A 27,424-nucleotide genomic window follows, 5' to 3' on the forward strand; every position below is an offset into this window, starting at 1 on the left:
TCATCTCATTCTCTCTCTCTCTCTCTCTCTCTCTCTCTCTCTCTCTCTCTCTCTCTCTCTGTCAACTGCACTTGCACGCCACCACCGCTATCCATCAACCGTCTCACACCCACTAACCTCACTCTTTCCCCTACATAGTGGAATGTTCAATGAAAGCTGGTCTTTTTAATACTGAATCTCCTTTCTTTTTTTTATGTTTTATCAAGAGAAGATCTTCTATTTTGGACATCAATAGTGAGAAGATCTTCTGAGCAAATTGGTAAAAGAAACAACAAAAAATGCATCTCCATGACAGCTCAATAAACCATCAAAACCCTTTTTTCTTCACTGCATAACTCCAATCAAAACCCGTTTTCTCTTCACCACATAACTCTCCTAAAAACCCCTTTTCTCTAGACTGTGTAACTCCCGTTGGAACAGAACCATCACAGCACCACCGCCGCCCAACGGTTGAACTTGGATCTAGAATGGTGTTTGAAGAAGAAAGGGTAATTACAAATGCAAACTTTCTTTGCTTTTGGGTTTCAATAATAAAAGGGAAATGTTAACTTGTGCCCTTGGGGCATAAGTTAAGAAGGCAAATGTAAAAAGTTTTTCTTGGAACTTATGAATTCAATATCGTAAAAATTACAAAAGTTATACTTTCAATATAAAATTTACGTTTAATTTTCATTTTAAACTCCTTAACTTGTACCCTAAGGCACAAGTTAACATGACCCGTAATAAAAAAGCGATAAAGTTTTAGAAATAAAAAAATGTTATAATTCTAAAAACCGCCTAAGCCTATCATCCGGTACATTGTTTTAAAAAACAGATGACGTGTCTTCATTAGTCGGCGAGTGTTTTTAAGAGAGTGTCTGAGCGATTGCCGCTAGCGCTCCTCTAACCCTAATATATTTCCCTCTCAAATTCTTGCCAACTAGTCTTTTCACCCGTGCTGCCGCACGTGTCATATATAGTTGAGAACACTATTACTTGAAGAAATAAATAATCATCCGCTATTTGAAGTGTTTATTGTGAAGGTAACACGGTATATTTAACATAACCGTATATATTTATTGAGAAGCTAATACGGTATATTTAACATACGTTCAATAACTACATAGATTAAGCCACGAAATTGGATACACAACTTGTCAATATTGCACGTGAATAATTACAATAACTAAATACGGTGATTAATAATGGTGAACAAATGCCACAATTGATCATAACAAAATGCTTAAAATATGGATGGATTTCGTCCATATTTGCAATGACATGAAAATACGGTGACTTAGGTCCCAATAATAGTCAAGTAGTGCATTAATAGTACATAACTTAATTGATTTATTAAGCTAAGCTTGTGAGAGAAACACAAAGCCTGCTAGAAAGGCTCCCCACAGTACTGATAACCGAAAAGCCCAGGCAGAAAATCTGCTCCCTAACAAAACCAAAGTCCCATGCAACAGTCTCTCCCAAAGCTAAAAAAGGAAAACCACAGGTATCAAACTGCAACACATCACCACTGCCAACACAGTTGAACCACAGACAACAGTCTGCCGTCCGAAAACCGCACCAGTCACAACCTCAAAGCTTTTGTCTCACTAACCACAGAAAACTTTCTATTCCATTGTCTTCTGAATAAGTTTTACCTGAAACAAAAACACAATTTTCTATAAAATTAGCATCTCCAAAGGACCAACTCCCAATATTTATTAGGATATGTACATCATCGTCATCACATAAAGTAGTATATTGATTTGATATCCCATGGAGATACTTCTTTCTTTCAGATGGGACTGAATCGGCAAACAATATTCTCTAAATGAAATATCGCAATCAAAGAAAACTATCTTAAAACTCAATTCATATTACTTGCTACTTGAAATAATATGAAAATGGGAGACATAATACATGTAGAGCAGAATGTGATGAAGAACGGGCAATGCCTAAACAGATCAAGGTAATTGAAAACACATCATAAATTTTTTAGGAAGGTGGAATACTAACCTGAACAAATTGCTTTTTCAGACTTGTTCAGTTATTTGATCATGTGTGAACAATTCAATCAAGGAAACATCATCATTTACTTGATCGGCATTAATCCCTTCCTGGTTGAATTCAATCCCATCAAAAATATAGTTGTGACTTGTGATAACCATCAAGGTGAAAGAATTATATTATAGGTACTGTTGAAGCAAAGAAAGCAAGTTTGAAATATTATATAAAAGGGGAGATGCAAATCACTCCAAATGGAACCTCCACAATATTATAAGTATCCAATCTGCAGAAGAGTTAAGAGCGACTGCAACTTGAAATGAAAAAAAAAAATGAGACACTTCATTCCAGCCTACTCGACAAAAACACCCCTGCTACAAAATATCAATGGCGTCAGTTACTACCGGGAAACAAAAATTGAGATCATACAAAACTGGCCAAACAGCTGCACCATTCATGACAGACTCAAAGAATAACTGCTATTGATGAATTGATTAGTCTACCTGAAAGACACGAACCTTTGTGGAAAAGGATGGCTGCTCTGAATGGAAATAATTTATGCTCAAAAGGGTACAAACTCCCACCTCATAATGTTGATGCAATTCCTGCATGTATCATCCATGTATCTGCTAAACCATCAACACTGTGAAGGGAAATAACTTGCTAAAGAAACTACAGGAGAACATAATTTAATAGTATACTATTCACAATGAAATATGCATTTGTTTAACAACAAATTGGAATCAAGATTATAGAGTTTGAAAGACCACTACTATTTCTCAAGTAATGATTGTCTAATAGGATTTCAATGACATGATTGCAAATTCTCTTTGAAAGTATATGTGATCCAAATGGGCTAACCATACGTCTGATCAGTCTACTTATTAATAGAACTTGCAGTATTCAAGAATAACACATTAAAAAGGATTTCGAAAATAGCACTGGATTAGCAAAACCATCACTCAGTACGATTTAAGGATAGCACAACATGTTCTCCTGAAGGATTTCGAAAATTGCACTGGATTCCTGCATGTATCAGCCATGTAATCATAAATTCAAAGTAATGCATACTTTGTTATATGCTTACGTATAACAAACAAAAGACTGAAGGCCACTTAAAGTTCATGGATTAACCATCAAAATATACTTTTCATTGAGTTCTTATTTAAACTTCAAGTACTACAACATATAAGTGTGCACAACATGAAATACAGGAAATACACTGGCTGCAAAGTAATTATTTATAGGAAGAGTTGATTATTTTAAAAAATAATTTTTGAAAACCAAATACAAAGGCTGATTATTTGTTTTCTTGATTTTCTCTCTTTTTTTAAGCTTAAAAGTGAGAGTTATGGCTTCAAAAGGAACAGTGATCCAAAGGAAATAATCCTTCATTCCTTCCTCATCATCAATGTGGCTATGGAAGCCAATTTTCACCTTTGTAGTGAAAAAAACTTCATTCCTTCTTGCAATTGATGAATACAAAAGAACTTGGACCCCTTTTGCTAAAAAAAAAAAAAAAAAGTCTAAGCCATTATAAAACATATTGAAAACCAGTTCTAACGCAACATGAAGAACTTCAAATTAATCAATCTACAAAGGTCAACTTCAATCTCTTCTAACACAACCAGCCCTTTAGTATTTTAAGTTGAAGGTTCATGTCCAACTTATTTTTCCAGATAAAACACTTCACTCTTATTTCAAATTCAATTGGAACAGACGCCTTCAATTGGAATTTCTGACATTCAATTTTCGTGTTAACAAAAAGGAGTTTACAATAAATGTTACTACACAACAATGAAAGAGTTAAATTCTTAAACGAAAACAAAGAAACTAACAAACCAGATGCGTAATTGATTTGGACCTCATCCCGACCTAATTTGCACTGGCATGTGAAATCAACTTAATGAGATTGAATCGTCGAGGTTCATGGAAACCGCTAACTTTTGCCACCACCCAATCCATTCTTTGAATCGTACAACCTGCATCAGCAATAAAAACATATGATTCTACAATTGTGCACAAAATCAAAACTGAAATTAAAAGAGATTGAAACCCTATAACTGGAAAATGAAACCGTATGAGAGATAGTGTGATTGAGTTTTGTGAATAGAAAATTGAAATGGGTTGAGAGAAGAGGAAGAAGAAATACACAGTAATTGAGAGAAGAGGAAGAAGAAACTGCTCTGTTATGAAAAACGAAATCCTCTGGTTGCTCTGTTATGAGAGAATCTTGTAGAAGGAGAATTTTGTCCTCTTGTGAAGTGTGCACCGTCCAATCCAATGTATGGTACTTACAGCTTTCCAATAGAAGGGCAAAAATGTAATTGGCAAACAAAAATTAATAAGTTAGGATTTTCCCGCCTAAGCCATCAGTACAAATGCAGAGTAAAATCTAGGGCTAACATGCAGCCCTTTGCACTTTATAAAAAACTAGATCGCGCGACCCGTGCTATCGCACGGGTCAATGATGAACACAATATAATTTAAAACTACAACATCACATGAAAATAAATTAAAACAACATGAAATATATTATAATTGAAATTTCATTCCAACATCACATGGGTAATACTCACGTTAACTAATGAACATTTTGAACCACTTCTTTATAATCTACATTAGATGTAACATTTGTATCATCGCCTTCCTCATAAGTCAACAATATCTTTAACATTTTTATTGAAGTAAATCTGGACTTCTGACCCATGCATATTAAAAATCATAAAAGAAATTAATAGATATCCAATATGAGATAAAAAAAAAAATTCATTCTAAAATGCCTTTCAAATGTATTTATCGATAAAAAAAAATTAAAATATTTTTATATGATTAAGATTTCTAAAAAATAACTTCCTAAATGGAAATAATATATAATTTGTACAATCAACCAAACAAATATGCAAAAAATATGGAAGTTGATAATTCACAATTTTTTTTTATGTCAAAAAAAAATTCACAATTTTTTTTTGGTAGTGCGTTAATAATTCACAATTAAAATACTCAAGCACATTATACATTTGAAAAAGAAAATGTCATAATTGATTCAAAATTCTCTTAGTTGGATTGAGTAGTGTGCACCGTCCACTGTGCAATGCTGGCAGTATAGCATTTTAAAAGCTGACGCATGTAAAATATGTTGAATTAATGACAGACTTTGCCTGTTGCATGATTCTTTAGAGTATGACTTTATGTGCAAAGGGAGCAACTATATAGCAATGTTCAACAAATTAGATGACATTCAAATTGCTTAATCTTCAAGTAACTGGAACACAGAACCTTAACCAATGGAAGAATTTGCTCTTAGCATGAGTTTTTTTGGTATGACTTCATGTGAAATGGGATAAATTATATTTTTAGGTATCTAAAGCAAACTTGAAGATTACTTAATCCTCAAGTAACTGAAATGCAGAAAGCTTAAATCAATGGCGGACTGTGATATTCTTTTATCAAAAAAGTTAAACAAATGTATCAACTTTCATTAGGTGATTCATAACTTAATTTAATGACTCAAAAGTCTTAAATATAGATAACATAAGCAAAACATAAAGGTATGTCTCATAGATTCATGATGACTTAATCTTCAAGTCACTGAAATGCGAATAAGTACACATAACATAAAGAGATCCTAAATCTGAATTCATTAATTAGTCATCACCAAAAGGGAAGAACTGAGAATTGTAAATCAAAACAAAGCATAACAAAAAAGACCTTGTGATGCATCAGTAAAACAAAGCAATAGAACAACATCGCAACGTTCAAATAAACTCATATTACAGCTAAAAATAGAACAACCTCTCAAATATTATGAAGCTACATGATTAATATTCCTAATTTTTCCAGAAATGCTGCTCAATTTGATAACATGGACCATTTTCACTGGTACTTACAAATGGGGGCATTTTTTTCCTCAGAACCAACATTGGAACAAAGATAGAAAATCCTGTTTTAGCTGCTTCTGTTACACCAAATTTGATCTTCGTTCCTTCGATCAACTTACGGGAATTGCAAAGCAGAATGACATAAATCCATAATCAATTTCCCAGTATAGCCTAGGTAATCTATGACAGTTAATTCTGTTTTTTCAGCAGGCAACGCAGATTGACATAAATCAAACCAACTCAACTTCTGCTTAAATACAAAAAACATCATAAATTAAAGGTCAATACAATTATTTAAATACAATCAAAATGCAATATCACAAAATATTGCATACATTGTCATTGAAGCATAAAAGTAGTGTTGGTCAAAAAGGGAGTTACAAAATATCTAGCTCAAAGTGGATAGGCAAAACCAAAAAAAATCGAAAGAACACATGTTTACAGATGCTTAAAGACTAATTATTAAATTTCTCAACAAATGTCACATTCTATGCATTTGAAGACACGATAAATTAACAAAAAGGAACTCAGTAATAAAAAGCCATAGCAGATAATCAACTCAATCAAACTTAAAGATGGAAGAAAAATCAATTGACAAACAAACCTGCATTTCTTATGGGAAAATGAAGATGGTTTTTGGGAAGATGGAAAGAGCATAGTTGAGATTAGTGTCGTATTTTTATATGAAGAAAACAAAACAGGCCTTAAAATTTCTGCGAACGTGCTAATAGGCAACCACAAAACTCCAAGCAGAAAAATCACATAAGGCACAAAGCCAGTGGCTGATCCCATTTAACAGAGACTGAAACAATAATATCACAATAAGCCGATATTGATTGAATATCTCATTAAATTCACTTATATCAGTTGGGATAAAGCTCCTACTTCATTTAAAAATGATTTTGAAAGATGCGTTCAATGGTGATTTTACCACTAATAATAGAAAAGGAAAACAACGATATTTTGCATTGATAAAATATGACCTTGTAGAAGCCTCTGACCTTTGGTTGCTTCATGTGCTCGTGACATGAAACATAGCCAAAATTATGAAATGGAATTAGAACTTCCTAGCATTAACAAAGGTGGAAAAGAGTTAAATCAAACCACACCATTTCATCATGCAAGTAGACCTCCACATCACCGTTCCTATCTCAACCTGCAAGGAAAAAAGAATCATAAAACAATCATGCTCAACCACCCTATATCCCCAGCCATACTCAAGGACTGTAAATCACTACAATAAAAAAATTGACATAGTTACACTGTTTACACTTTCAAACATAATATAGGTTTAAACCATCAGAGAATGATTTCAACCATGGAGCTTCGTTTTGCAGTTTCTGCGTTATCTATAGTTACGCCAGAAAAAAAAATAGCAAAAATTGCTTCACAAGATGTCAATTATATTTGACTACAGAAAGGGACATAAGAACTAAAGACAAACCTTCAAATAAGAACAACTACATTAGGTTCTTCGCGGAAAAATGATGAAAATAATAAGAAAACGCTAGCATGAATTTGAACATAAAGTTGGGTAATTTTAAATCTTATAGCGGTTGTCTCTAATCTGATCTCATAGATATTGCTTTCATGTATTATAGGTACTACATTATAGATATAAGCACATTTCTAATCTTATCTCAATAGCATTTCAAGTAAGGAACTGCTCTCATGCTAATATTTCACTCTACATTTTTGGCTCAAAGTGACTACCTAACAATCACATGATTTATGTTTTTATCCTGTTGACACACGCATACCAACCATATAACTAATATTTGCTCTTTTGCCCCCTTTACATGTGAACACAGATTATGTTTTCATATCCTGATGCATATTATGTTTTCTGGTTTTTGGCTCCCTACTGCTTTGCTAATTTTTTTTCATTTGGGGGACATATTGTTGGTTTTTCTGTTTTTGGCTTCTGCTATATCAGTGCTATGTTTTGCGTAATTTCTAGCCGCGAGTTTTGGTGGTGCTTAATGAAGAATACATTGGAGTTGAACCTAAAAGTGAGATGACAAAACATGTGGCCTGAATTAGAGTTAACAAAAGTAGTACAATTGCTGGTAAAATAATGAGATGACAGAACAATTGGCTTGAATTAGATTTAGCAAAAGTAGCAAAATTGCAGATAAAAGAGATGTTGTTTACCAAGGAGTGTTGAAGTAAACAACATGAAGATTGTCTTATATTTATGAGAAGGGTCCTCAGAGAAGCCATTCAATTTTCTGCAAAGTGAAAAGTAGTAGAATAAAACATAAGATATGCTGAATACATTGAACAATATACACCACCATTAAGATATATTGAAGCAACTTATATTGAAGCTAAGAAGATAGATAGTAACTCTTTGTAGAACAGTAGATTTGCAAAAATAAAATTTGAATATAAGCATTTAAAGAAATGCAAATAAATTAAGTTCAGAAGCTAAATAACAGCTCATAAAATTCACATATAATAAACTCTTAAATTTACTCAATCAAAATTTAACCTCCATTCATGAATGACAAATTTCAGCCTAAGAGTTTTCCTTGCCCAAGATGTGATTGTTCAAATGCACCAACTAACTCCTTGAACCAATACCTGCACTAAAACAAATTGATTAAACTGATGACCAAAATAATGACACACAAAAGTAATAGTTGCAACAAACAAAACCAATATATTCAATTTGCAATCAACAGTAATCAATTTAAGAGATAATAGCAAATTAGATAGCAATGCAATTCAAAAACTCATCATATTACAAATAACCAAAAATCAAATTCAACAAATATTTTCACACTTATTACAACCCCCAATTTGAAAAAACCCTAAACTGTAAAATCAACAAACAAAACTCACAAAAAATTTATGAACAACAGTTACCTTAGTTTTAATAGAGGCCTAAAAAGCTATTGCAAGCCACTTTAAACAATAAAGGAATTGACAGGGAAGAAACACATAAGATGAGGAAGAGGAGCAGTTTTAAACACATAAGATAGAAAGGGACATGCAACTGAAATATATAACAACCTACACTGCAGTAATCATATTCCAAATGAAAAGTCCTCAAGTTAACCAAATCCCTTTTAACAGCAGCATCCACTTCAGGCCCAACATTACCTTGTACTATCACGCGAAAAACAACATCAGATGTACTATACGACTACACACATTACTATCCATAATGAGAAATCAAGTTCATCAAACAAACATGAGATTAAGATTTAGATCATAAAGTCCATAATGAAAAATCAAGTGCATGAAACAACAATGAGATTACGATTTAGATCTCAATACCTTCAACAGCAAAAGAAGTAAAAACCTTCTGAAACTTAAATTCATTTTCATTTGTCCACTTTAATTCATCTTTTTATCTTGTCTGACGCAATCAAAACACACAGTTCAACTGGGAAAAATTGAAAACTGAAAAATTGAAAAAGACTGAAATATGAAACAGTTTTGATAAGAGAGTCACCTTTAAGGCTTTAACTACAACGGCAACAACATCATTGGGTACGTCGCCGGAATCTGAACAAAATAATTCCAACCTCCCAAACAGCGGTTACTCCGACTCAACCCAGTGAGAGAACTTAACACTCCAAGCAACAGGATTCGGTTACGGGTAGAAAACTGAAATCGTGGATGGTTGTGCTATGGGTTGAAGGACATACCTTGAATTGTTCATCGATGACCATCAAAAGACCTTGCCTTTGATGTGTGCTTATCAATTTCTGGAGCCGTGTGTAGAATACAATATCATCGCGAGTCGTGAGAGGTGGACGACGGTGATGGTAGTGATGGGAGGATGGTGGGCTGGTGGCTGTGGAGGAGAGGATGGAAGGTTTGAGAGGAGAGAAAAGAGAGAGAAAGAGAAAGTGAGGAATGAGAGGAGGATGAGTAAAAAGAGGTTTGGCTTGTGAATTTTGTAGAAAGATCAAGTTAGAAAAGAAAAACATATGAGGGGGACGTGTTTTTCTTTTGTTGCTTAAATCCAATTGGCCAATATGCAGTGGACGGTGGCACTCTGCACAACATGGTTTATAAGCTTATCAAAGTCAAACATTGCAGAGAAGAAAGTGATGGATATGGGGTTGTCATCATGACCCCTGATGTTAAATAACGTGCAGCTCAGGCTTCTGCTATCAATTCTCCAACATCTACCAAACAGAAGGGCAATGCAGTCTTTTAATCATATTTGGAACCTAGGGTTTTCCCGCCTATGAATCAGCATGTCAAAATGGTTGAGTTGGCTGAGCAATTTTCTAGGGTTTGCTAGTAGTGCTGAGTTCCCTTTAATATAGTAAGATAAGATTTGGTTTTGGTCCTTGCTGTTAGTTGACTGTTATAAAAAAGGTCAAATTTAACTGATTGCCACGTGGTCCAATCGTTACATGCCATGTGGCACAGGAAAAAATAAATATTTTACAAATTTAATTAAATAAAATAAAACAATTGATTTATAATTTGTTTTGTTATTATTATTATTAGAGCTTGCAGTTCTTCATTTCTTCTACAATAATGCTTTACAGAGGCTTGCCCTGATCTCCCCTTTCTTGTTCTGTTTTCCCTAATCCAAAATTGGGGCTTTTTTAATTTTTGTAATTCGCTTCTATTAGGGTTTAATTCATAATCTCATCTAATTAGGGTTTTAATTCGGGATTTGATCGGATAAACTCGCTTCTATTCTGTTCTAGTTTAGTTTTTTTTATACAATTCGAGTTGTTTCTGTATCAAAAGTGGATATTTATTTTTTTAATAAAAAGGTAATTATTCGGTGATAATTGGATGCTAGGTGATAGGTAGTGATTTATTTAAGCTGAACTAATATTGCAAAAGCTGAATGCTTGAAGTGGAAAGGGTTAAACAATTCATTTTTTCCGAATTATTTGCTTTAGAATTGCAAAAGCTGAATGCTTGAAGTGGAAAGGGTTAAACAATTCATTTTTTCCGAATTATTTGCTTTAGAGTGAAAATTTGTTCAATGTGTTGTTAACAAGGGGATAAATTTTGTCCAAAAAAAAAACAAGGGGATAACTGATTAGTTAGAACTTATGGAAAAATGTCTGTACAGTTGATTTTTGCAGCCTGTTTACTGTCAAGTTTCTCTGTTGTGTCATTTTCGTATACTTTCATATTTATTTGATCTAATAATAATAACAAAACAAATTATAAATCAATTGTTTAATTTTATTTAATTAAAATTGTAAATATATCTTTTTGCTGGGCCACATGACATGTAACGATTGGGACACGTGGCATTCAGTTAAGTTTGACCATTTTTTTAACAGTCAACTAACAGCAAGGACCAAAACCAAAATTTTTATAAAGTGTAAAGACTAAAACCAAACAAAAAAAAGTGCAGGGACCAAACCCAAAAAATGGTGTAACTGCAGGGACTAATGACACATTTAAACCAAAAAAAACAATAATTAATAAAGTTAGTCTTTTTGTAAGAACGATAATTAATAAAGTTTTGAATATTATAATACATACACATACCAATTGAATAATAATTTTAATAAATATAAAACGTCTTTAAACTATAAAAAAAAATGAAATATTGGTGGTATTTCAGCAAATAAATAAAGTTTGCCAATATACCTCGTGAGTATAGGCTGTATAGTTCTCCCCATGTAACTTTACTGTAGATTAATGTGATATCAAATTTATAATAAGTCTCAAATAAGAAATGAATATTTGTTATAAAATATAGATTAATGAAGAGAAAGAGAGAAAAGTGAGAGAAGTTGTATTATTTTCTCTTCTCTGTTTCTATTACAAAGTACCCTATTTATAGGGAAAATAGAAGAGCATGGTAAGTATAGTGGGTGGACATCCACTATAATATATTTATAACACTCCCCCTTGGATGTCCACCGAAGATATGTCTCATTAAAACCTTACTAAAATAAAAACCCAGTGGAAAAAAAAATTCTAGTGAAAGAAAAGAGTACAATATCCTTTTAAGTGTGAACTGCCTCATTAAAAACCTTACCAGGAAAACCCAATGGGATAAAACCTAGGTGAAGGAAAAAAGAGTGCAGAATACATTTATTTCTCCCCCTCATGAAGACAAATATCTCTTAGACGACGAAGACCAACTTTTAGTACAAGTTTCTCAAAAACTTTACTTGGGAGTGACTTTGTAAAAACATCTGCAAGATTATCACACGAACGAATTTGTTGAATGTTGACCTCACCATTCTTTTGAAGATCATGAGTGAAAAAGAATTTTGGAGAAATATGTTTTGTTCGGTCTCCTTTAATGTATCCTTCTTTCAACTGAGCGATGCATGCTGTATTATCTTCGTAAATTATTGTTGCATCCATTCTTCCAGAGGATAAACCACAATTCTTTTGGATGTGCTTAATCATGGATCTTAACCAAACACATTCTCTACTTGCCTCATGTAATGCTAAAAGTTCCGCATGATTTGATGATGTTGCTGTTATTGTCTGTTTCACAGATCTCCATGAAATTGCTGTATCTCCACTTGTAAACAAATAACCTGTTTGTGATCTACCATGGTGAGGATCTGACAAATAACCTGCATCTGCATAACCAATTAATTCTAGTTTGGGTACTTTAGGATAAAACAATCCCATATCCATTGTACCTCGAAGGTAACGAAGTACATGCTTAATCCCATTCCAATGTCTTTGTGTAGGTGAAGAACTATATCTTGCTAATAGATTGACAGAAAATGATATATCGGGACGTGTATTATTAGCAAGATACATCAATGCACCTATTGCACTGAGATATGGTACTTCAGGACCAAGTATTTCTTCATCTTCTTCTTGAGGTCTGAAAGGATCTTTCTTTACATCCAGTGATCTAACAACCATTGGAGTAGATAATGGATGAGATTTTTCCATGTAAAATCGCTTTAACACTCTTGTTGTGTAAGCTTCTTGATGCACAAGAATCCCGCCATTTAGGTACTCAATTTGTAATCCAAGACAAAACTTTGTCTTTCCTAAGTCTTTCATCTCGAATTCTTTCTTTAAGCAATCTATGGCTTTTGGAAGCTCTTCAGGAGTTCCGATAATGTTTATGTCATCAACATAGACAGCAATTATAGCAAATTCTTTTCCAGATCTTTTCATAAAAATACATGGACAAATGGAATCATTTTTATATCCTTCCTTCAGCAAATATTCACTGAGGCGATTGTACCACATGCGTCCTGATTGTTTTAGCCCATAGAGAGACTTATATAATTTTATGGAGTAGTCATCCCTAGATCCTGAATTATTTGTTTCAGGCAAATTAAATCCTTCAGGGAGTTTCATGTAAATGTCACTGTCAAGTGAGCCATACAAGTAGGTTGTAATAACATCCAACATGTGCAAATTGAGCCCTTCATGAGCTATAAGGCTCATTAAGTATCTAAAAGTAGTTGCATCAACTACAGGTGAGTATGTCTCATCAAAATCAATTCCGGGTCTTTGGGAAAACCCTTGAGCAACAAGTCTTGCTTTGTATCTTGCAATTTCACCATTCTCATTGCGTTTTCGGACAAACACCCATTTATATCCAACTGGCTTCACATCTTTAGGTGTTCGGACAACAGGTCCAAAAACTTTTCTCTTATTAAGAGAATTTAATTCTGCTTCAATTGCATCTTTCCATTTTGGCCAATTTTTGCCTTGTCTACATTCCTTAATAGACCTTGGTTCTTGATCATCATTATCATTTATCACATTTAACGCTATATGATATGCAAAAGCATCATCAAGGTTGACTTCATCTCGGTTCCATTGTATTCCATTGGTGACATAATTTATTGAGATCTCTTGATTTTCAGGTATTTCAGATATCTGATTAGGTTCTTCTGGAACTGAAATATTGATTATGTCAGAAGACTCTTTTAGAGTTTCTATATCCTCTTTTGGGTCATCTTCCCTTTTTGCTCCTTTTCTTGCTCGAGGATTTTTATCTTTGGAACCGATTGGTCTACCACGCTTCAAGCGTGGTTCAGACTCATTTGCAATTTTAGATTGTCCAACAGGGACATCCATTTTTATTGGAGCATTAGCAGCTGGTATATGTGATTTAGTCACACTTTTTGGATCAGTGAATGCATTTGGTAATTGATTTGATAAACTTTGCAAATGAATTATCTTTTGAACTTCGAGTTCACATTGTTTAGTTCGAGAATCAAGATGAGATAATGAAGATTCATTCCAACTGATCTCCCTTTTTAGCTGCATTTTCTCTCCCCCTAATATTGGGAAATTTGATTCATCAAAATGACAATCAGCAAATCGAGCTGTAAATAAATCTCCTGTTGTTGGTTCGAGATACTTTATAATGGATGAAGATTCATATCCAACATATATTCCCAACCTTCGTTGAGGACCCATCTTAGTGCGTTGTGGTGAAGGAATTGGAACATACACCGCACATCCAAAAATTCTTAGATGGGAAATATTAGGTTCTCGACCAAGAACCATTTCTAAAGGGGAGGAGTTATGATAACTTGTTGGCCTGATGCGAATCAATGATGCAGCATGCAAAATTGCATGTCCCCAAGTGGAAATGGGTAATTTGCATCTCATGAGAAGTGGTCTTGCAATTAACTGTATACGCTTGATAAATGATTCCGCAAGTCCATTTTGTGTATGAACATGTGCTACAGGATGTTCAATGTCAATTCCAATGGACATACAATATTCATTAAATGATTGAGATGAGAACTCAGCGGCATTATCAAGTCGTATTTTCTTGACAGGATAATCAGGGAAATGAGCTCTTATTCGAATTAGTTGAGCTAGCAATCTCGCAAACGCCTGGTTGCGAGTTGATAATAAACAAACATGTGACCATCTAGTTGATGCATCAATTAAAACCATAAAGTATCTAAATGGTCCACATGGTGGGTGTATTGGCCCACAAATATCACCATGTATTCGCTCTAAAAAATTTAGAGATTCACTTCCAACTTTTGTTGGTGATGGCCTGATTATCAATTTCCCTTGTGAACAAGAGGTACATGAGAATTTATTAGATTGAAGAATCTCCTGGTTCTTCAATTGATGACCACAAGAATTATCAATTATTTTTCGCATCATTATATACCCGGGATGTCCCAACCGGTCATGCCAAGCAACAAATTTATTATGATTTGTAATCTTCTGGTTTACAATCACATGTGCTTCAATTGCACTTATATAAGTGTAGTACAAACCAGAGGAAAAGGAAGGTAACTTTTCCACTACACTTATTTTATCCAAATGATGTCTCGTTATATAAAGATATTCAATATTTCCTTCATTTCTTGTTTCAATATGATATCCATTTAGACGAATATCCTTGAAACTTAATAAATTCCTATGAGACTTGGGAGAATATAATGCATTCTCAATGTTTAAATTTGTTCCTCCACACAATATTACATTAGCTCTTCCGGAGCCTTCAATTATTTTTGAACTTCCAGATATGGTACTAACACCGGTTTGTTGCTTTAGAAAAGAAGAGAAATATTTTTTATCCTTGAAAATTGTATGAGTTGTTCCACTATCAGCGAGACACATATCTCCATTATTGGGGTTAATGTTAATACTCATTCTATCTAAAAATGAACAAATAAGAGATAAGTATGAATATAAGAATTACTATAAAAACATTTATTATTATCAGATAAAACATAACATAAAACAAATAGATACAACATAAGACTGTAAAACTTTTATTATCATTAGATAAAAACATATCATACAACACTTTTATTATAAGAAAATAAAAGGTACTCTTAAACATTTTATAGGTGGGGTTCTATTCCTGGATATTTTCATCTCTAATGAGATGGTCAATCTTTTCATCAGGATCAACAAAGAAATCAGCAGCATCTAAGTGGGTACTTTCCATATTACCATAATCATCTTCATCATTTTCGCATGCAAAGTGCGTTTCAGCCCTTTTATCCTTATTTTGAAGTGATTGTTGGTAAAGATCAACAAGATGTTTTGGCGTACGACAGGTACGACTCCAATGACCTTTTCCTCCACAACGATAGCAAATACTCTCATTACTTTTGCTGCTTTGACCAATATCATTCTTTACAACATTTTTCATCTTCTGGTGAGAAAATGTGTTTTTGTTTTGGTGAGAGTATGTGTTCTTGTAATCTCCATTGTGATTACGATTAAAACCAAAACCACGTCCCCTTCCATAACCACGACCACGTCCACGTCCACGTCCACGACCATGACCACGGCCACGACCACGATTTTGTCCATAGTGATCATGTGTTGCTACATTCACTTCTGGGAATGGAGCACTACCAGTGGGACGAGCCGAGTGATTTTTCATCAAAAGCTCGTTATTTTGTTCTGCCACAAGCAGGCATGATATTAAGTCACAATACCTTTTAAAACCCTTTTCACGGTATTGTTGCTGCAGGATTACATTAGATGCATGAAAAGTGGAGAATGTTTTTTCTAACATCTGCGCATCAGTCACCTTTTCTCCACACAGTGTTAATAGAGAAGTAATCTTAAATACAGCCGAGTTATATTCGATTACAGACTTAAAGTCCTGTAAACGCAAATATAACCATTCATTACGAGCATTAGGAAGGATGACAGTTTTCTGATGGTCAAACCTTTCTTTTAAATTGTCCCAAAGATCTTTTGGATCTTCTATGGTAAGGTATTCATTTTTTAGATCCTTATGAAGGTGGTGACGAAGGAATATCATGGCCTTAGCCTTTTGTTGTTCAGTTGTTTTGTTTCCTTCTTTAATTGTATCTCCATGCCCTTCGGCATTTAAATGAATTTTGGCATCTAGAGCCCAAGCCAGATAATTATTTCCAGAAATATTAAGAGCCTCAAAATCAAGTTTTGCAAGGTTCGACATGATTCAATCTATAATACAGAAGAGCATAATCATCATTAAATATACACACACATATATATATATATATATATATATATTATGACGAAAATAAAAATACCATTTTATTTAATAGCAATGATTACAAAACATGATAATATAATATTTTAATCTAATCCTCCACGAAAATAAAAAGTAATAATACAAGCAAAGACTAATAATGGTAAAACGAAAATTATAGCTAATAGTACAAAATCTTCTCCTAATTCTTCAATATGAGTGAAAAAGAAGAAGAACACAATAACCACAAATAGAGTGATGCATAGAAAAAGGATTTTAGCCATTTTGTAAGTATGGGTAAATATTTTGAGATGTAAAAAAAATATGAATGAAGGTGAGGTATTTATAGAGTGAATTTTATAAAAATGACCGTTATTGTTACCGTTAAATTCACTGTTCATAGCCGTTAAATCACCGTTCATGACCGTTGAAATTACTGTTCATGACCGTTGAAATCACTGTTCATAACCGTTGAATAATGAGAAAAATATTTTAAGTGTTAAATATCATCTAAGTTAGGACATGATTTTTCAAATGGTCTGCAATACCATTTTTTTTAGTCCAGTCAAATGCTAAAAAAAAACTTCACGCGGACAAAAGAAAAGAAGTAACACATGAGTTTTTCAATAAGGAAAATTGCAACATCACATGGTGCATGCTCCAGTCAAAAAGAAAATTGCAACAAACAATTGTCAAGTTTTCTATATAGTGCATTAAATGCATGGCTTAGTTTTTCCTTTGAAATAGTTCAGCTATGTATAGATTGTTGCAGAGAACACACATAGCTTGCGGTGGAGCAGTTTGAAAACATGACATAAAATATAGTTTTCACACATTAAGGACATGACTTTGGTATGAAAGGATCGCATAACTTTGGTTAGTATCACTACTCGAAATTATCTTTCGTGATAATATAGTATATATGGGGTTTTAGACCTCCATTAAATATAAAAGTTAGTATCACTACTCGAAATTATCTTTCGTGATAATATAGTATATATGGGGTTTTAGACCTCCATTAAATATAAAAGTTAGCATCACTACTCGAAATTATCTTTCGTGATAATATAGTATATATGGGGTTTTAGACCACCACTTTAAATAATAATATCCATACTTATTATAGATCACTTGACGAGTTGCCAGTTTTCTATAATAAGAAGTAAAGTAATAAAAACAATAATAGCCACTCTAGTTATAAATCACTTGACGAATTGCCAGTTTTCTATAACCGGGGCAGATAATAATAATATTAAGATGATAAAGATAAATGATATACATAGCAATATTAAGTAGTGATATTAAAGTGATGAGTATAGGTAACATACGTAGCAGTAGTGTAAACTCCCGGTTAGAAACAATCGTGCTGATAACGTGTTATAAAATATAGATTAATGAAGAGAAAGAGAGAAAAGTGAGAGAAGTTGTATTATTTTCTCTTCTCTGTTTCTATTACAAAGTACCCTATTTATAGGGAAAATAGAAGAGCATGGTAAGTATAGTGGGTGGACATCCACTATAATATATTTATAACAATATTAATTTTGTTTGTTTGAGAAGAACAGAAAATTAAGGGGAAATACTTCAGTGCCATAGCAATGGTGCCATTGGTGCCATAGAACCAATCATGGCCGTTGATGTGTGTGGATGTGTGTGGGGATGTGTGTGTGATGTGTGTGTGTGTGGTGGAGATGCAATGGTATGGTGCCATTGGTGCCATTAATGGCACCAAAATGGAGCCCAAAATTAAGTTGGCAGGTGATATTATAAATAATCTATGCATTAAATTAAATATCAGTATTCAAATTCAACAATGAAACTCCAGAATCTGATACTCGACTTTTATTTATATTTTATCATACCATTAAAAAATTAGCAACAATGTTATCCACTGCAGAATCTAGTGTAGACGTGAAACAAAAGCCGACACGACACATTGCACGAGTACCATCACAGAGATAGTACATTAGTTTAAAATCTGTTCATTTCACTAAACAAGCAAATACATTAGTTTATGATTCAATTTTTTTTTTTTTGAGCAATGATTCAATTATTCAATTGTGGTCGAACTAGTGTGACTTATTTCTTTTAGCATGAACTAATCTCGGTTAGATAGTGGAATGGATTTCCTGACGTAACTGCATCCTGCGGTAACAAATTTCAGTCGTTTGATTAAAATAAATGGTCGAGATTGTTTTATTATATATAATTAAGTTGAAATTTTAGCTGTCTGATCTTAAATAAATAGATGATATTTATTATAGCGTGAAACTACGATTAAACTTTAAAGTAGAAAAATCATATCTTTGGGCAATATACTCCCCCTCCTTCATTTTTTCATGGCCGTCTCCAACAATTTAAAGACCTTGTTTTAATTAAAAATTGGCCATCTAATAAAAAAGTTAAAAACTAAAAAAGAAAAAAACATTTATTTATACTATAAGCATAAATAATATCAAAAAGAATGGTTTTCTATTAACAAAATTTAAAAAGTTTGTTTTTTACATCCAATAGTAAACTCTTAAATATATCAAAATTTCTTTTTTATTTAAAGAACAAATACAAAATATATGAAATGTCCTAGTGGTTGGATTTGTAAAGGGCACTTACAGGTGGTGGATTCAAATCCACGGTCTTCAAATTTATGTTTTTAATTATATTGACTAAACTTGTTAAAAACAACCGAATAGGACTTGAACTCAGTATTGGACACCAACGTGCGTCTAACTATATCGACAGATCACTTTTTTTGTATTTTATGTTTTTATCTTTTAATTCATTAATTTATGTTCCTTTTGAATAAATTAGATTAGTCCATTTAAGCTGGCAATGAGAATCAAACCTGAGACATTAAGGAGAAACACACTCGAATGTTTTAAGCCAACATTAACAGACCAACCCAAGAGGGTCACAAGACAGTTGTATAGGAGTCACTTGGACATGTTGAGGTCCTACTAATGCTATGATTGGCCGACTTTGTTGAGCAATGTTTGCTTGATATTGGTTCTCTTGCATACCTTGTGGAGTATTGTGACTGAATTGTCACCGGAATTGGCTCACACAGCCTCCAAATATTTGGCTTATTGAAACTCGTTTGAACCATATGTTTCATAGTGTCAACAAGTTGTTTGGAGACTTAATACATGATGTCATGTATCTCCATGTCAATATGTTAATTAATTAAAGGCATTGCCATTACTAGTAGAGTCTTGGGTGCTTCAACTTGTTGTACCTCATAAACTCTATAAAGAGCCATGAAACTCCTTCTGGTTGAGAAGGTTCATTCAATCGAGAATGTCTTGACATTCTGGTTGCTGAAGACGATGGTTGTTTCATATTTTCAAAACATTTTCTATTCCTCAAGTTCATACGCCAAATGTAATTTGGATCTGACATACTAGAATTTTCAATGGTAAAGTTCGAATGTCCCACAAGACGTGTCAAATTTGTTGATGGAAGCTGAAATTAGTGAGGTCGGGTGAATTTCCTCAATTGTGATTCTCTTGCTTTTGAAGATTAACATTGTGGGAGGAACTATGTCCCCCAATTGTGGGTTCCATAACTACTTTAGTAAAGCGATTGGTAAAATTGTGTTTGGACTCCCTTATTTCATGCGATTATCGTTGATGGAGGAACTATGTCCCCAATTATGGGTTCCCTTATTACGTTAGTCGAGCGACTGGTAAAATTGTTATGGGTTTTTTGAGCTGCACTAAAAAGTGCATAAAAAACATAAGATAAATGAATAAATTGAGAAAATAAAATTATTTGATTGATTGTATGTGTATATGACAATGTATGAACCAAGTATTGATAGTAAAATATTGTCTATTAGCCAAACATTGTGGCTTACAGTACGTAGCCCCTATTTGACTAAATTTCACTAGTGTTGCATGATATCTTCTTAAGTATTGGGATTTTGGGGCCCATGTTTGACTTATACTTCATCTCCTTGACATGATTCGTTAACAAGCTCCTTTTGTGCGCAACTCTACTAGAGATTGTATCCTTCCCCTCTTTCCTCAAAACGGTTAACAACGTTGAGAGTGGATATCATGGATAGAACATCATTGCCTAGTGCCACAATGCCTTTGACTCTTTTTTGAGTCTTAGACGTCTAACGTTATGAATTAGTGGTCTTGACAAATAATCAGCTCGCTCGGTTGTCTGCTCTAGCATCGCATATCCTTCACTCAGGTCAAGGGCTTCCTCACGTAATTGGTTAATCGCATATTTTCCAAATTCAGCTAACATGATAATTATTTTTAGGTGTTAACAATAATAATATAATAACAATAAAATTAGGCACAACTGAAGACCGTTGTTGATGAGATAATAATACTGCAAAAACAACAATCAAATCATATATGATGAAATTTATGATAAAGGGTGAAGTCACCCTTCAAAAAGTTTTTTTTTTCTTTCTCAATTGTGTCATAGTTAAAGGCGGTGTCACACAAACAGACATGGGTATCTTTTTGAAAAAAGACATGTGTGTGTGCGTGTGTGTCAAATGTGAAATTGACATACATTGATACAAGACCAAAAAAATATGTTATAAGTGTTTAAGTTACATCACAATTTTGTGCACTATATTGTAAATTATAATATATAACAAAGTTAAATAAATTTCGTGTCCCAACAAAATCATCAACTTTCGTTTTTCCTCCTTATACAAAAAATGGTTGTTTGTATCCTATAAAATTTCTAACACCCATTTTTACTCTATGTCAAATTTAAATTTGTTTTAATATCCTTAAATTTTTGAATAAGTATTTCGTATACAAATTTAGAATATTAATTTTAGTTTGTGTTAAATTCAAATTTGTTTTACCATCCATTTTTTTTAAAACTCGGTATCCAATCTAAGGACCATGTTTTACTATCCTTAAATTTTTTAATAATGCATTCATGTTTAGAGTATTATAAAAAAAATGAAAAATGAGTTTAAAATTTCATTTATAGATCCATATTTGTATTACGTTTATTTTTAACATTTGATTGTTAAAAAATCATATTTAATTTATTTCATGTTAAAATTACATATAAATGTATGTACATCACACACACACACACACACACACACACACACACACACACACATAAAAATACAATAATTTTATATGTCAAAGCTTTAATTTTTTGTTTGTTTCACATATGCTATCTTTTCAGGTAAACATATTTGAAACACGTCAAACACTACATGCATATTTCTCTCTAAGTTAGAATTTAAATTTTAATTCATCAAGTTGTGAGAATCTATCAACTTCCACCAGAGTCAACCATGTTTATATATAACATATTGTATACACGTATCATATTAAAATAGAAAAACAATATATATGATATAATCAAATATCATATTTTATATATAAAGTATGCAATACATATATGACAAAAATGGTACATATATGACAAAAATATTATTGATACATATATGACAAAAATACTTATTTAAAAAAATGATGTGTATCTTCTCCAAAAGTATGTTATATGTTTTTCAAACATCTTCTATTTTCAGCTAAAGTATTTGTATAAAACAACAATGTTAGTTTCCTCACTTATATACACGTAGAAAAACAAAAATAACTCAAAGAAATGACAAAATGAACGTTATATATATATATATATATATGGGTTATGATAGAAGACACCTTTTATGAAGGTGTCTTTTAGCAAAGTTATAACTAAAAAGTGAAAATCACACCTTAAGGTGTGACTTGTTAAAACACACCACCAAAGGGTGGCTTGTAACAAAACCCTATATATATATATATATATATATATTTGTATTTAACCTTCAAAACAATAAATAATAATTATAGCAAAATTTAGACTCACTATACATTTTAAGTTTTTCAAACATCTTTTTTTTAACTAGGGTACTAGTATATAACAACAATAACAATAATAACTCGATGATACGTATGCAAACAAAGAAAATTAACTCGATGAAAAGACAAAACGTCATTATATGTAATTAACTTTCAAAACAATAATAACTATAACAAAATTTATGTATTAAAAAACAAATGTGTGGTCAAACTCTTTTTTTTTTCAACCTCCAAAACAAAAATGGAATTAAAACATAAAATAGCATATCAACAAAAATTAAAACATAATATAAGGGGAAGGAGTGAAATGATATACAATGAGGAGAACTAAGGTTGTTCTTAACCACATCCATAGTTTAAATCAGGTGTTGCAGCAACAACTGAAAATAGAATTTCAACCCTCTCTTTCACGGGACATCGAGCCTCCCCATTTTCCAGCACCAAAACTCTACTAGGTGGACACTGTCCATCACCCTTATTTTTAGTGGTAGATATCCCATTCTCATTTTCTAGTCTGTGATGCCTGTGTTGTACATTCCAACGAACCTTCTGCAAATTAAGACCAAATCCTGACATACTCAATATTGATACCGAACCAACAACAGTGAGCATTGCTTTTGCTGCAGAAGTTATAAAAAATCGTAAACCTTGAATTTTTAGCCCCGTCATCAACATGATTTTGCTCTTTTTCATTTGGATTCTTTTTAGCCTCAATCACATTATCAAGTGTGATTAATCCATTGCGACCAGACTTATTGACAAAAGGGATCTGTGACAGATATTGCTTGTCACGAGACATGAAATATGGAGGGCGGGTTGGATAAGGAGGAAGTAGTAGATCATTGGTTGTATGTGTATTTAATTTGATTTTGTTGTTATGATCTCCTTGAGGTTATTCCTAAAGAGTTTGAGGCATATGTGTATTTAAGCTTTTTTTACCAAAACAATTTCACATGTACATAAGTTTTTACATCTAATTTGTTTATAATTCTTTCAAGATAACAAAATTGCTTTTAGAGAAAGATAAATTGTCAGCTACAATAAAAATTTGTATTGAAAGATGTTATTATAGACTTACCTCAGATATATATATGCATTAATAATTATAATTATTTTTGCCATTGTAATTAAAATATTTAACCACATTGAGAATAATGAAAGTCGGGATGACATAGAATATGATAAAGCTCCTCAGACAGACTTCCAGCAGCTCATTAGATTAAATAAAAATAGTAATATGTTTTTATATGTTTATATTTTTTCGTATAGAATCTTTTGTCATCCACAATGTTTTTTTAAGCATTAGTTGTTAGCATGAAATTGGAGTAGTTTGGATTGAATAATTTAAGTTTTTCCTACCCACACCTAAAAAAACTGTCAGGTTACACCCAAATCAATTAAATATATAATTATAATATTGAAAATACTCTTGTTCGTATACAATATTTAAAGCACTTTTTAGCTCTAATAACTTTTTAGATTTCTCATAAACATTTATTGAAAATAATTAAGTTTGAAAAATTAAATATCGAAACAATCAATCTTTTAATATAAATCTATAAATGGATAAGTCAACATTTAAGTGATTTTTTACATCTCCGTATTTTTACATTTGTGAATCCTTCATAAGAAGTGTTCGTAAGTTGATTTTTTTTTTTATAACACACATGATTTGAATATTTGAATTAATATAATGTAACACAATTCAATTTAAAGTTGTTTGATTATTCTAATCAATTAACAACATGCTTATCTGCAAATTTAATTTACATATGACATGTAAATTTAATTGAGGTACCTATGTTTATGAACTGAACAAGTGTTCCTAAAATGATTTTTGTATAGCACACATGAATTGAATATTTAAAATGATATGGTGCAACTCAATCCAATTTAAAGTTGTTTCGTCATTTTAAATAATTAACGACATAGTTACAAACAAATTTAATTTACATTAACATGTAAACTCAATTGAAGTAACTGTGTTTATGAATTGAATAAGTGAAAAGAAGTTCTGTGAAAGATCAAGATGTTCAAGCTTGGAACAATTGTATAAGGATATTGGAAACTCATTTGGAATATAATTGAGTTGAAAATAAATGTGAGGTTTTTGAGTTCACATAAGAAAGGTGGTATTGTTTGTGTTATGTTTGTGTTGATCATTGAAAGTGAAGTGATTGAATTCTTTGTGCAAATGATTTCTGACCATGAACAATGTGATGAAGAATTTGATTTTGTTCAATGATTAAGGAATGATGGATTTTGAAAATGATTTTTTTTTTTATTTTCATTATGATTTCATGTTCTTGATTGTATAAGTGAGATTGTTGAGAATTTGCATAGGTGAAGTAAGAAAAGAGGCAGTAGAAATATTTCCACATTAATTAAAACAAGTGGTAGGATAGAATATATAAACTTCAAAGTAACTACCAACATTTAAGTTGGGGTTGGATAGGAGAGTATTGCTGCCCTGTCCATAATCTCGAGTAGAAATACTCCCACATTGACTAAAATAAGTGGTAGGATAGAGTATATAAACTTCAAAGCAACTACTAACATTTGAGTTGGGCTTGGATAGGAGAGTATTGCTGCCCTATCCATAATCTTGATTTTTTATATTTTAATTAGTAGAGTCAAACAACTTCTACTAAATCAAATTCATATTTGCAACAAAAATAAGAACTAAAACAAATGAAGTGGTGATGAATTTTGTCATTATATTCTTATTTTTCTTTTATCAATTTGTGTTTAATGAGCATATTGAATCAAAATTCACTCTAATTTATACAACTAAAGGAGAAGTTAAGATCCAAACTTTGTGCTAAATGGTGATGATAATTTATAACCATGTCATTTATTTATTTAGGGAGTCAGTGTTCTATGATCAAACTCTTACAATACAAGTATGCCTATTTTCTTTGTTTAAAGATTCACATAAAACTTCATTTTCTCTATGGTGAAACTTTATTTTCTATATGATAAAACTTCATTTTCTCTATAGTAATGGTTAACTTACCATCTGTATTTATTTTTTTGATGAAACTCTTTTCATATCAACATGATGTTCAAGGAAAAAATATAATATTATGTGCATGCAGGGACACCCATTGCTAGAAGTAGTAAATATAATATTATACTCAACGTTACAAGTAAGGGTGTTCGTGGGTGGGCTTGGGTTGGGTTTGACCAAACCCAAAACAAAACTAAATAGGGTACTCCGGTTTGGGTGAGGTAAAATAATCACCCGTTATACTATTGGGTGGGTTTGGGCAAACCCACTAATTTTTGGGTTGGGTTGGATTGGGTAATGAGTTACCCAACTTATTTTTCTATTTTTTTAATATTAAATGACTAAATGACAAATCCTCATAATTTTGTTTTAAAACAGTACTCTACTTTTTAATTTTCTTAAAAAAAATGTTTAACTTATTTTACTATAATTTTATGCATCATAGAATATCAAATAATAAACTCCATCATAAAATACTTGCAACAAACTAAAGTTGTATGACATAAAATTACATTAGTATCAAAATAACCAAAAAGTGCAACATATTAATTTGTAACTCTAGTATGTTTTGATTTTCAATATATATGGTACAATGCGTATGTTTTGAAAATATAACTTTCTTCTACCCTATGAAAATAAAGATACAAAATATTAACATTATTGGGTAAGTGGATTCTTTGGGTTTGGGTCTGATTTTACCCGAACCCAATTATTTTTATGGGTTTTTCATTTTTATAAACCATACCCACCCAATTACCAAACCCAACCCACTTTTTTCAATATTACAAGTTATGTTTTTGAGGATTTTTTTGAATCGTTAAAATGTCATTAACCTTATAGACTTTTCATGTGAATTTATTTGCAAAAGTATCAATTTGTTATTTATTTAAGGAATGTGCACAAATGTTGGCTATTTCAACATAGAAATCTCAGCTTCGTGATTATCATTCTTATGTACTGAATGTTGAAGATTATCAACGTTTGTGTTGGATCCAAAAAAAAAAAGTATTTGTTGATCGTCAACGTGTGTGACATAAGATGGATGTGGCTACCCAAAAATTGATAAAAAAACTTATATGAAAAATTATAAATAATATTTCATTGTAATTAAAACAACATATTACACATACCCTCAAACCTAAACTGTAATTATGTGTTTTTTAAATTCTAATCTCCATCATCTTCAACCTTATAACTTTTTATTCTAATTATCCCCTCCTTTTGTGATTGCATTTGCAACTTCGTTTATTAATTTGTTTGTACGTCGATGTAATTTAGTCGCTCTTCAATGTGTGAGTACATACCATCTACACATATATCCCTTAGTGTGAGATTTAATTGACATAGATTTTGTTATTATATCTACATCTTTCTTTTCTATTGAAATATTTTTAGGTTTGATACTACATGAGTTTAATCATTTTTTATCTAATATTAGACTTTACTAATTTTATTGACTTAACACATATATTCTTTCTTTTATCACTTTGAAAATCTTATCAAACACTTTTAAAATTATTCCTTTTTTTTTTGCGAGACGATGTCAAGAATTTTAAGAGCAAATCGGCCTCATACATCTTGACATGCCAAGGAAGTTTAATAGCAAACAAAAACATCAGAGTATTGAAGCATATTCAAATTCAAGTTGTATAAACTAAACAGAACCAACATGCTATTTGTGTCAAATAACACTCAAGCAACATTTTTATGACTTGTTTTTACTGTTCAACAGTAAAGAAAAACCCTGCTTGGATCTTCTCTGTTGGATCGATGGATCCTTTGAATTGATAGATATCGTCCAACAGAAAAGTGTTTTCAAATCTCTTACCTA

At 32.1% G+C, this 27,424-nt stretch overlaps 1 protein-coding gene, 1 long non-coding RNA gene and 1 pseudogene across 42 annotated transcripts; all 3 read right to left on the minus strand.

The window, feature by feature from the left end:
- Window positions 1–1,181: 1,181 nt before the first annotated feature.
- LOC146924019 (uncharacterized) lies at window positions 1,182–10,155 on the minus strand. 41 transcript variants are annotated; one of them, XR_015010018.1, is made up of 11 exons: window positions 9,325–10,155; window positions 8,880–8,975; window positions 8,356–8,447; window positions 8,016–8,092; window positions 6,845–7,017; window positions 5,871–6,663; window positions 4,133–4,280; window positions 3,845–3,962; window positions 2,484–3,006; window positions 1,993–2,351; window positions 1,182–1,634 (listed from the first exon to the last, which is right to left on the minus strand). It is a non-coding gene; the product is annotated as an uncharacterized LOC146924019 (long non-coding RNA). The 41 variants fall into 41 exon arrangements; XR_015010001.1 differs by having other exon boundaries at window positions 1,993–2,093; window positions 2,242–3,006; window positions 3,823–3,962; XR_015010015.1 differs by having other exon boundaries at window positions 2,499–3,485; window positions 3,823–3,962.
- A 5,475-nt stretch (window positions 10,156–15,630) lies between these two features.
- Window positions 15,631–16,713, minus strand: LOC146924020 (uncharacterized). The gene has a single exon (XM_085711807.1). It carries the CDS (start codon window positions 16,711–16,713, stop codon window positions 15,631–15,633), a length of 1,083 nt encoding a protein of 360 aa, XP_085567933.1.
- Window positions 16,714–22,825: 6,112 nt separating this feature from the next.
- LOC146924021 (plastid division protein PDV2-like) lies at window positions 22,826–25,691 on the minus strand (annotated as a pseudogene).
- Window positions 25,692–27,424: the final 1,733 nt, after the last annotated feature.

Source organism: Medicago sativa, chromosome 5 (genome assembly GCF_051527215.1).
Source record: "Medicago sativa cultivar Bolivia chromosome 5, Bolivia_mono, whole genome shotgun sequence".
Taxonomy (NCBI): domain Eukaryota; kingdom Viridiplantae; phylum Streptophyta; class Magnoliopsida; order Fabales; family Fabaceae; genus Medicago; species Medicago sativa.

What these genes read in the sequence shown, in the direction of transcription:
- LOC146924020 (XM_085711807.1), bottom strand. Translation starts at nt 16,713, where the DNA reads ATGTCGAACCTTGCAAAACTTGATTTTGAGGCTCTTAATATTTCTGGA.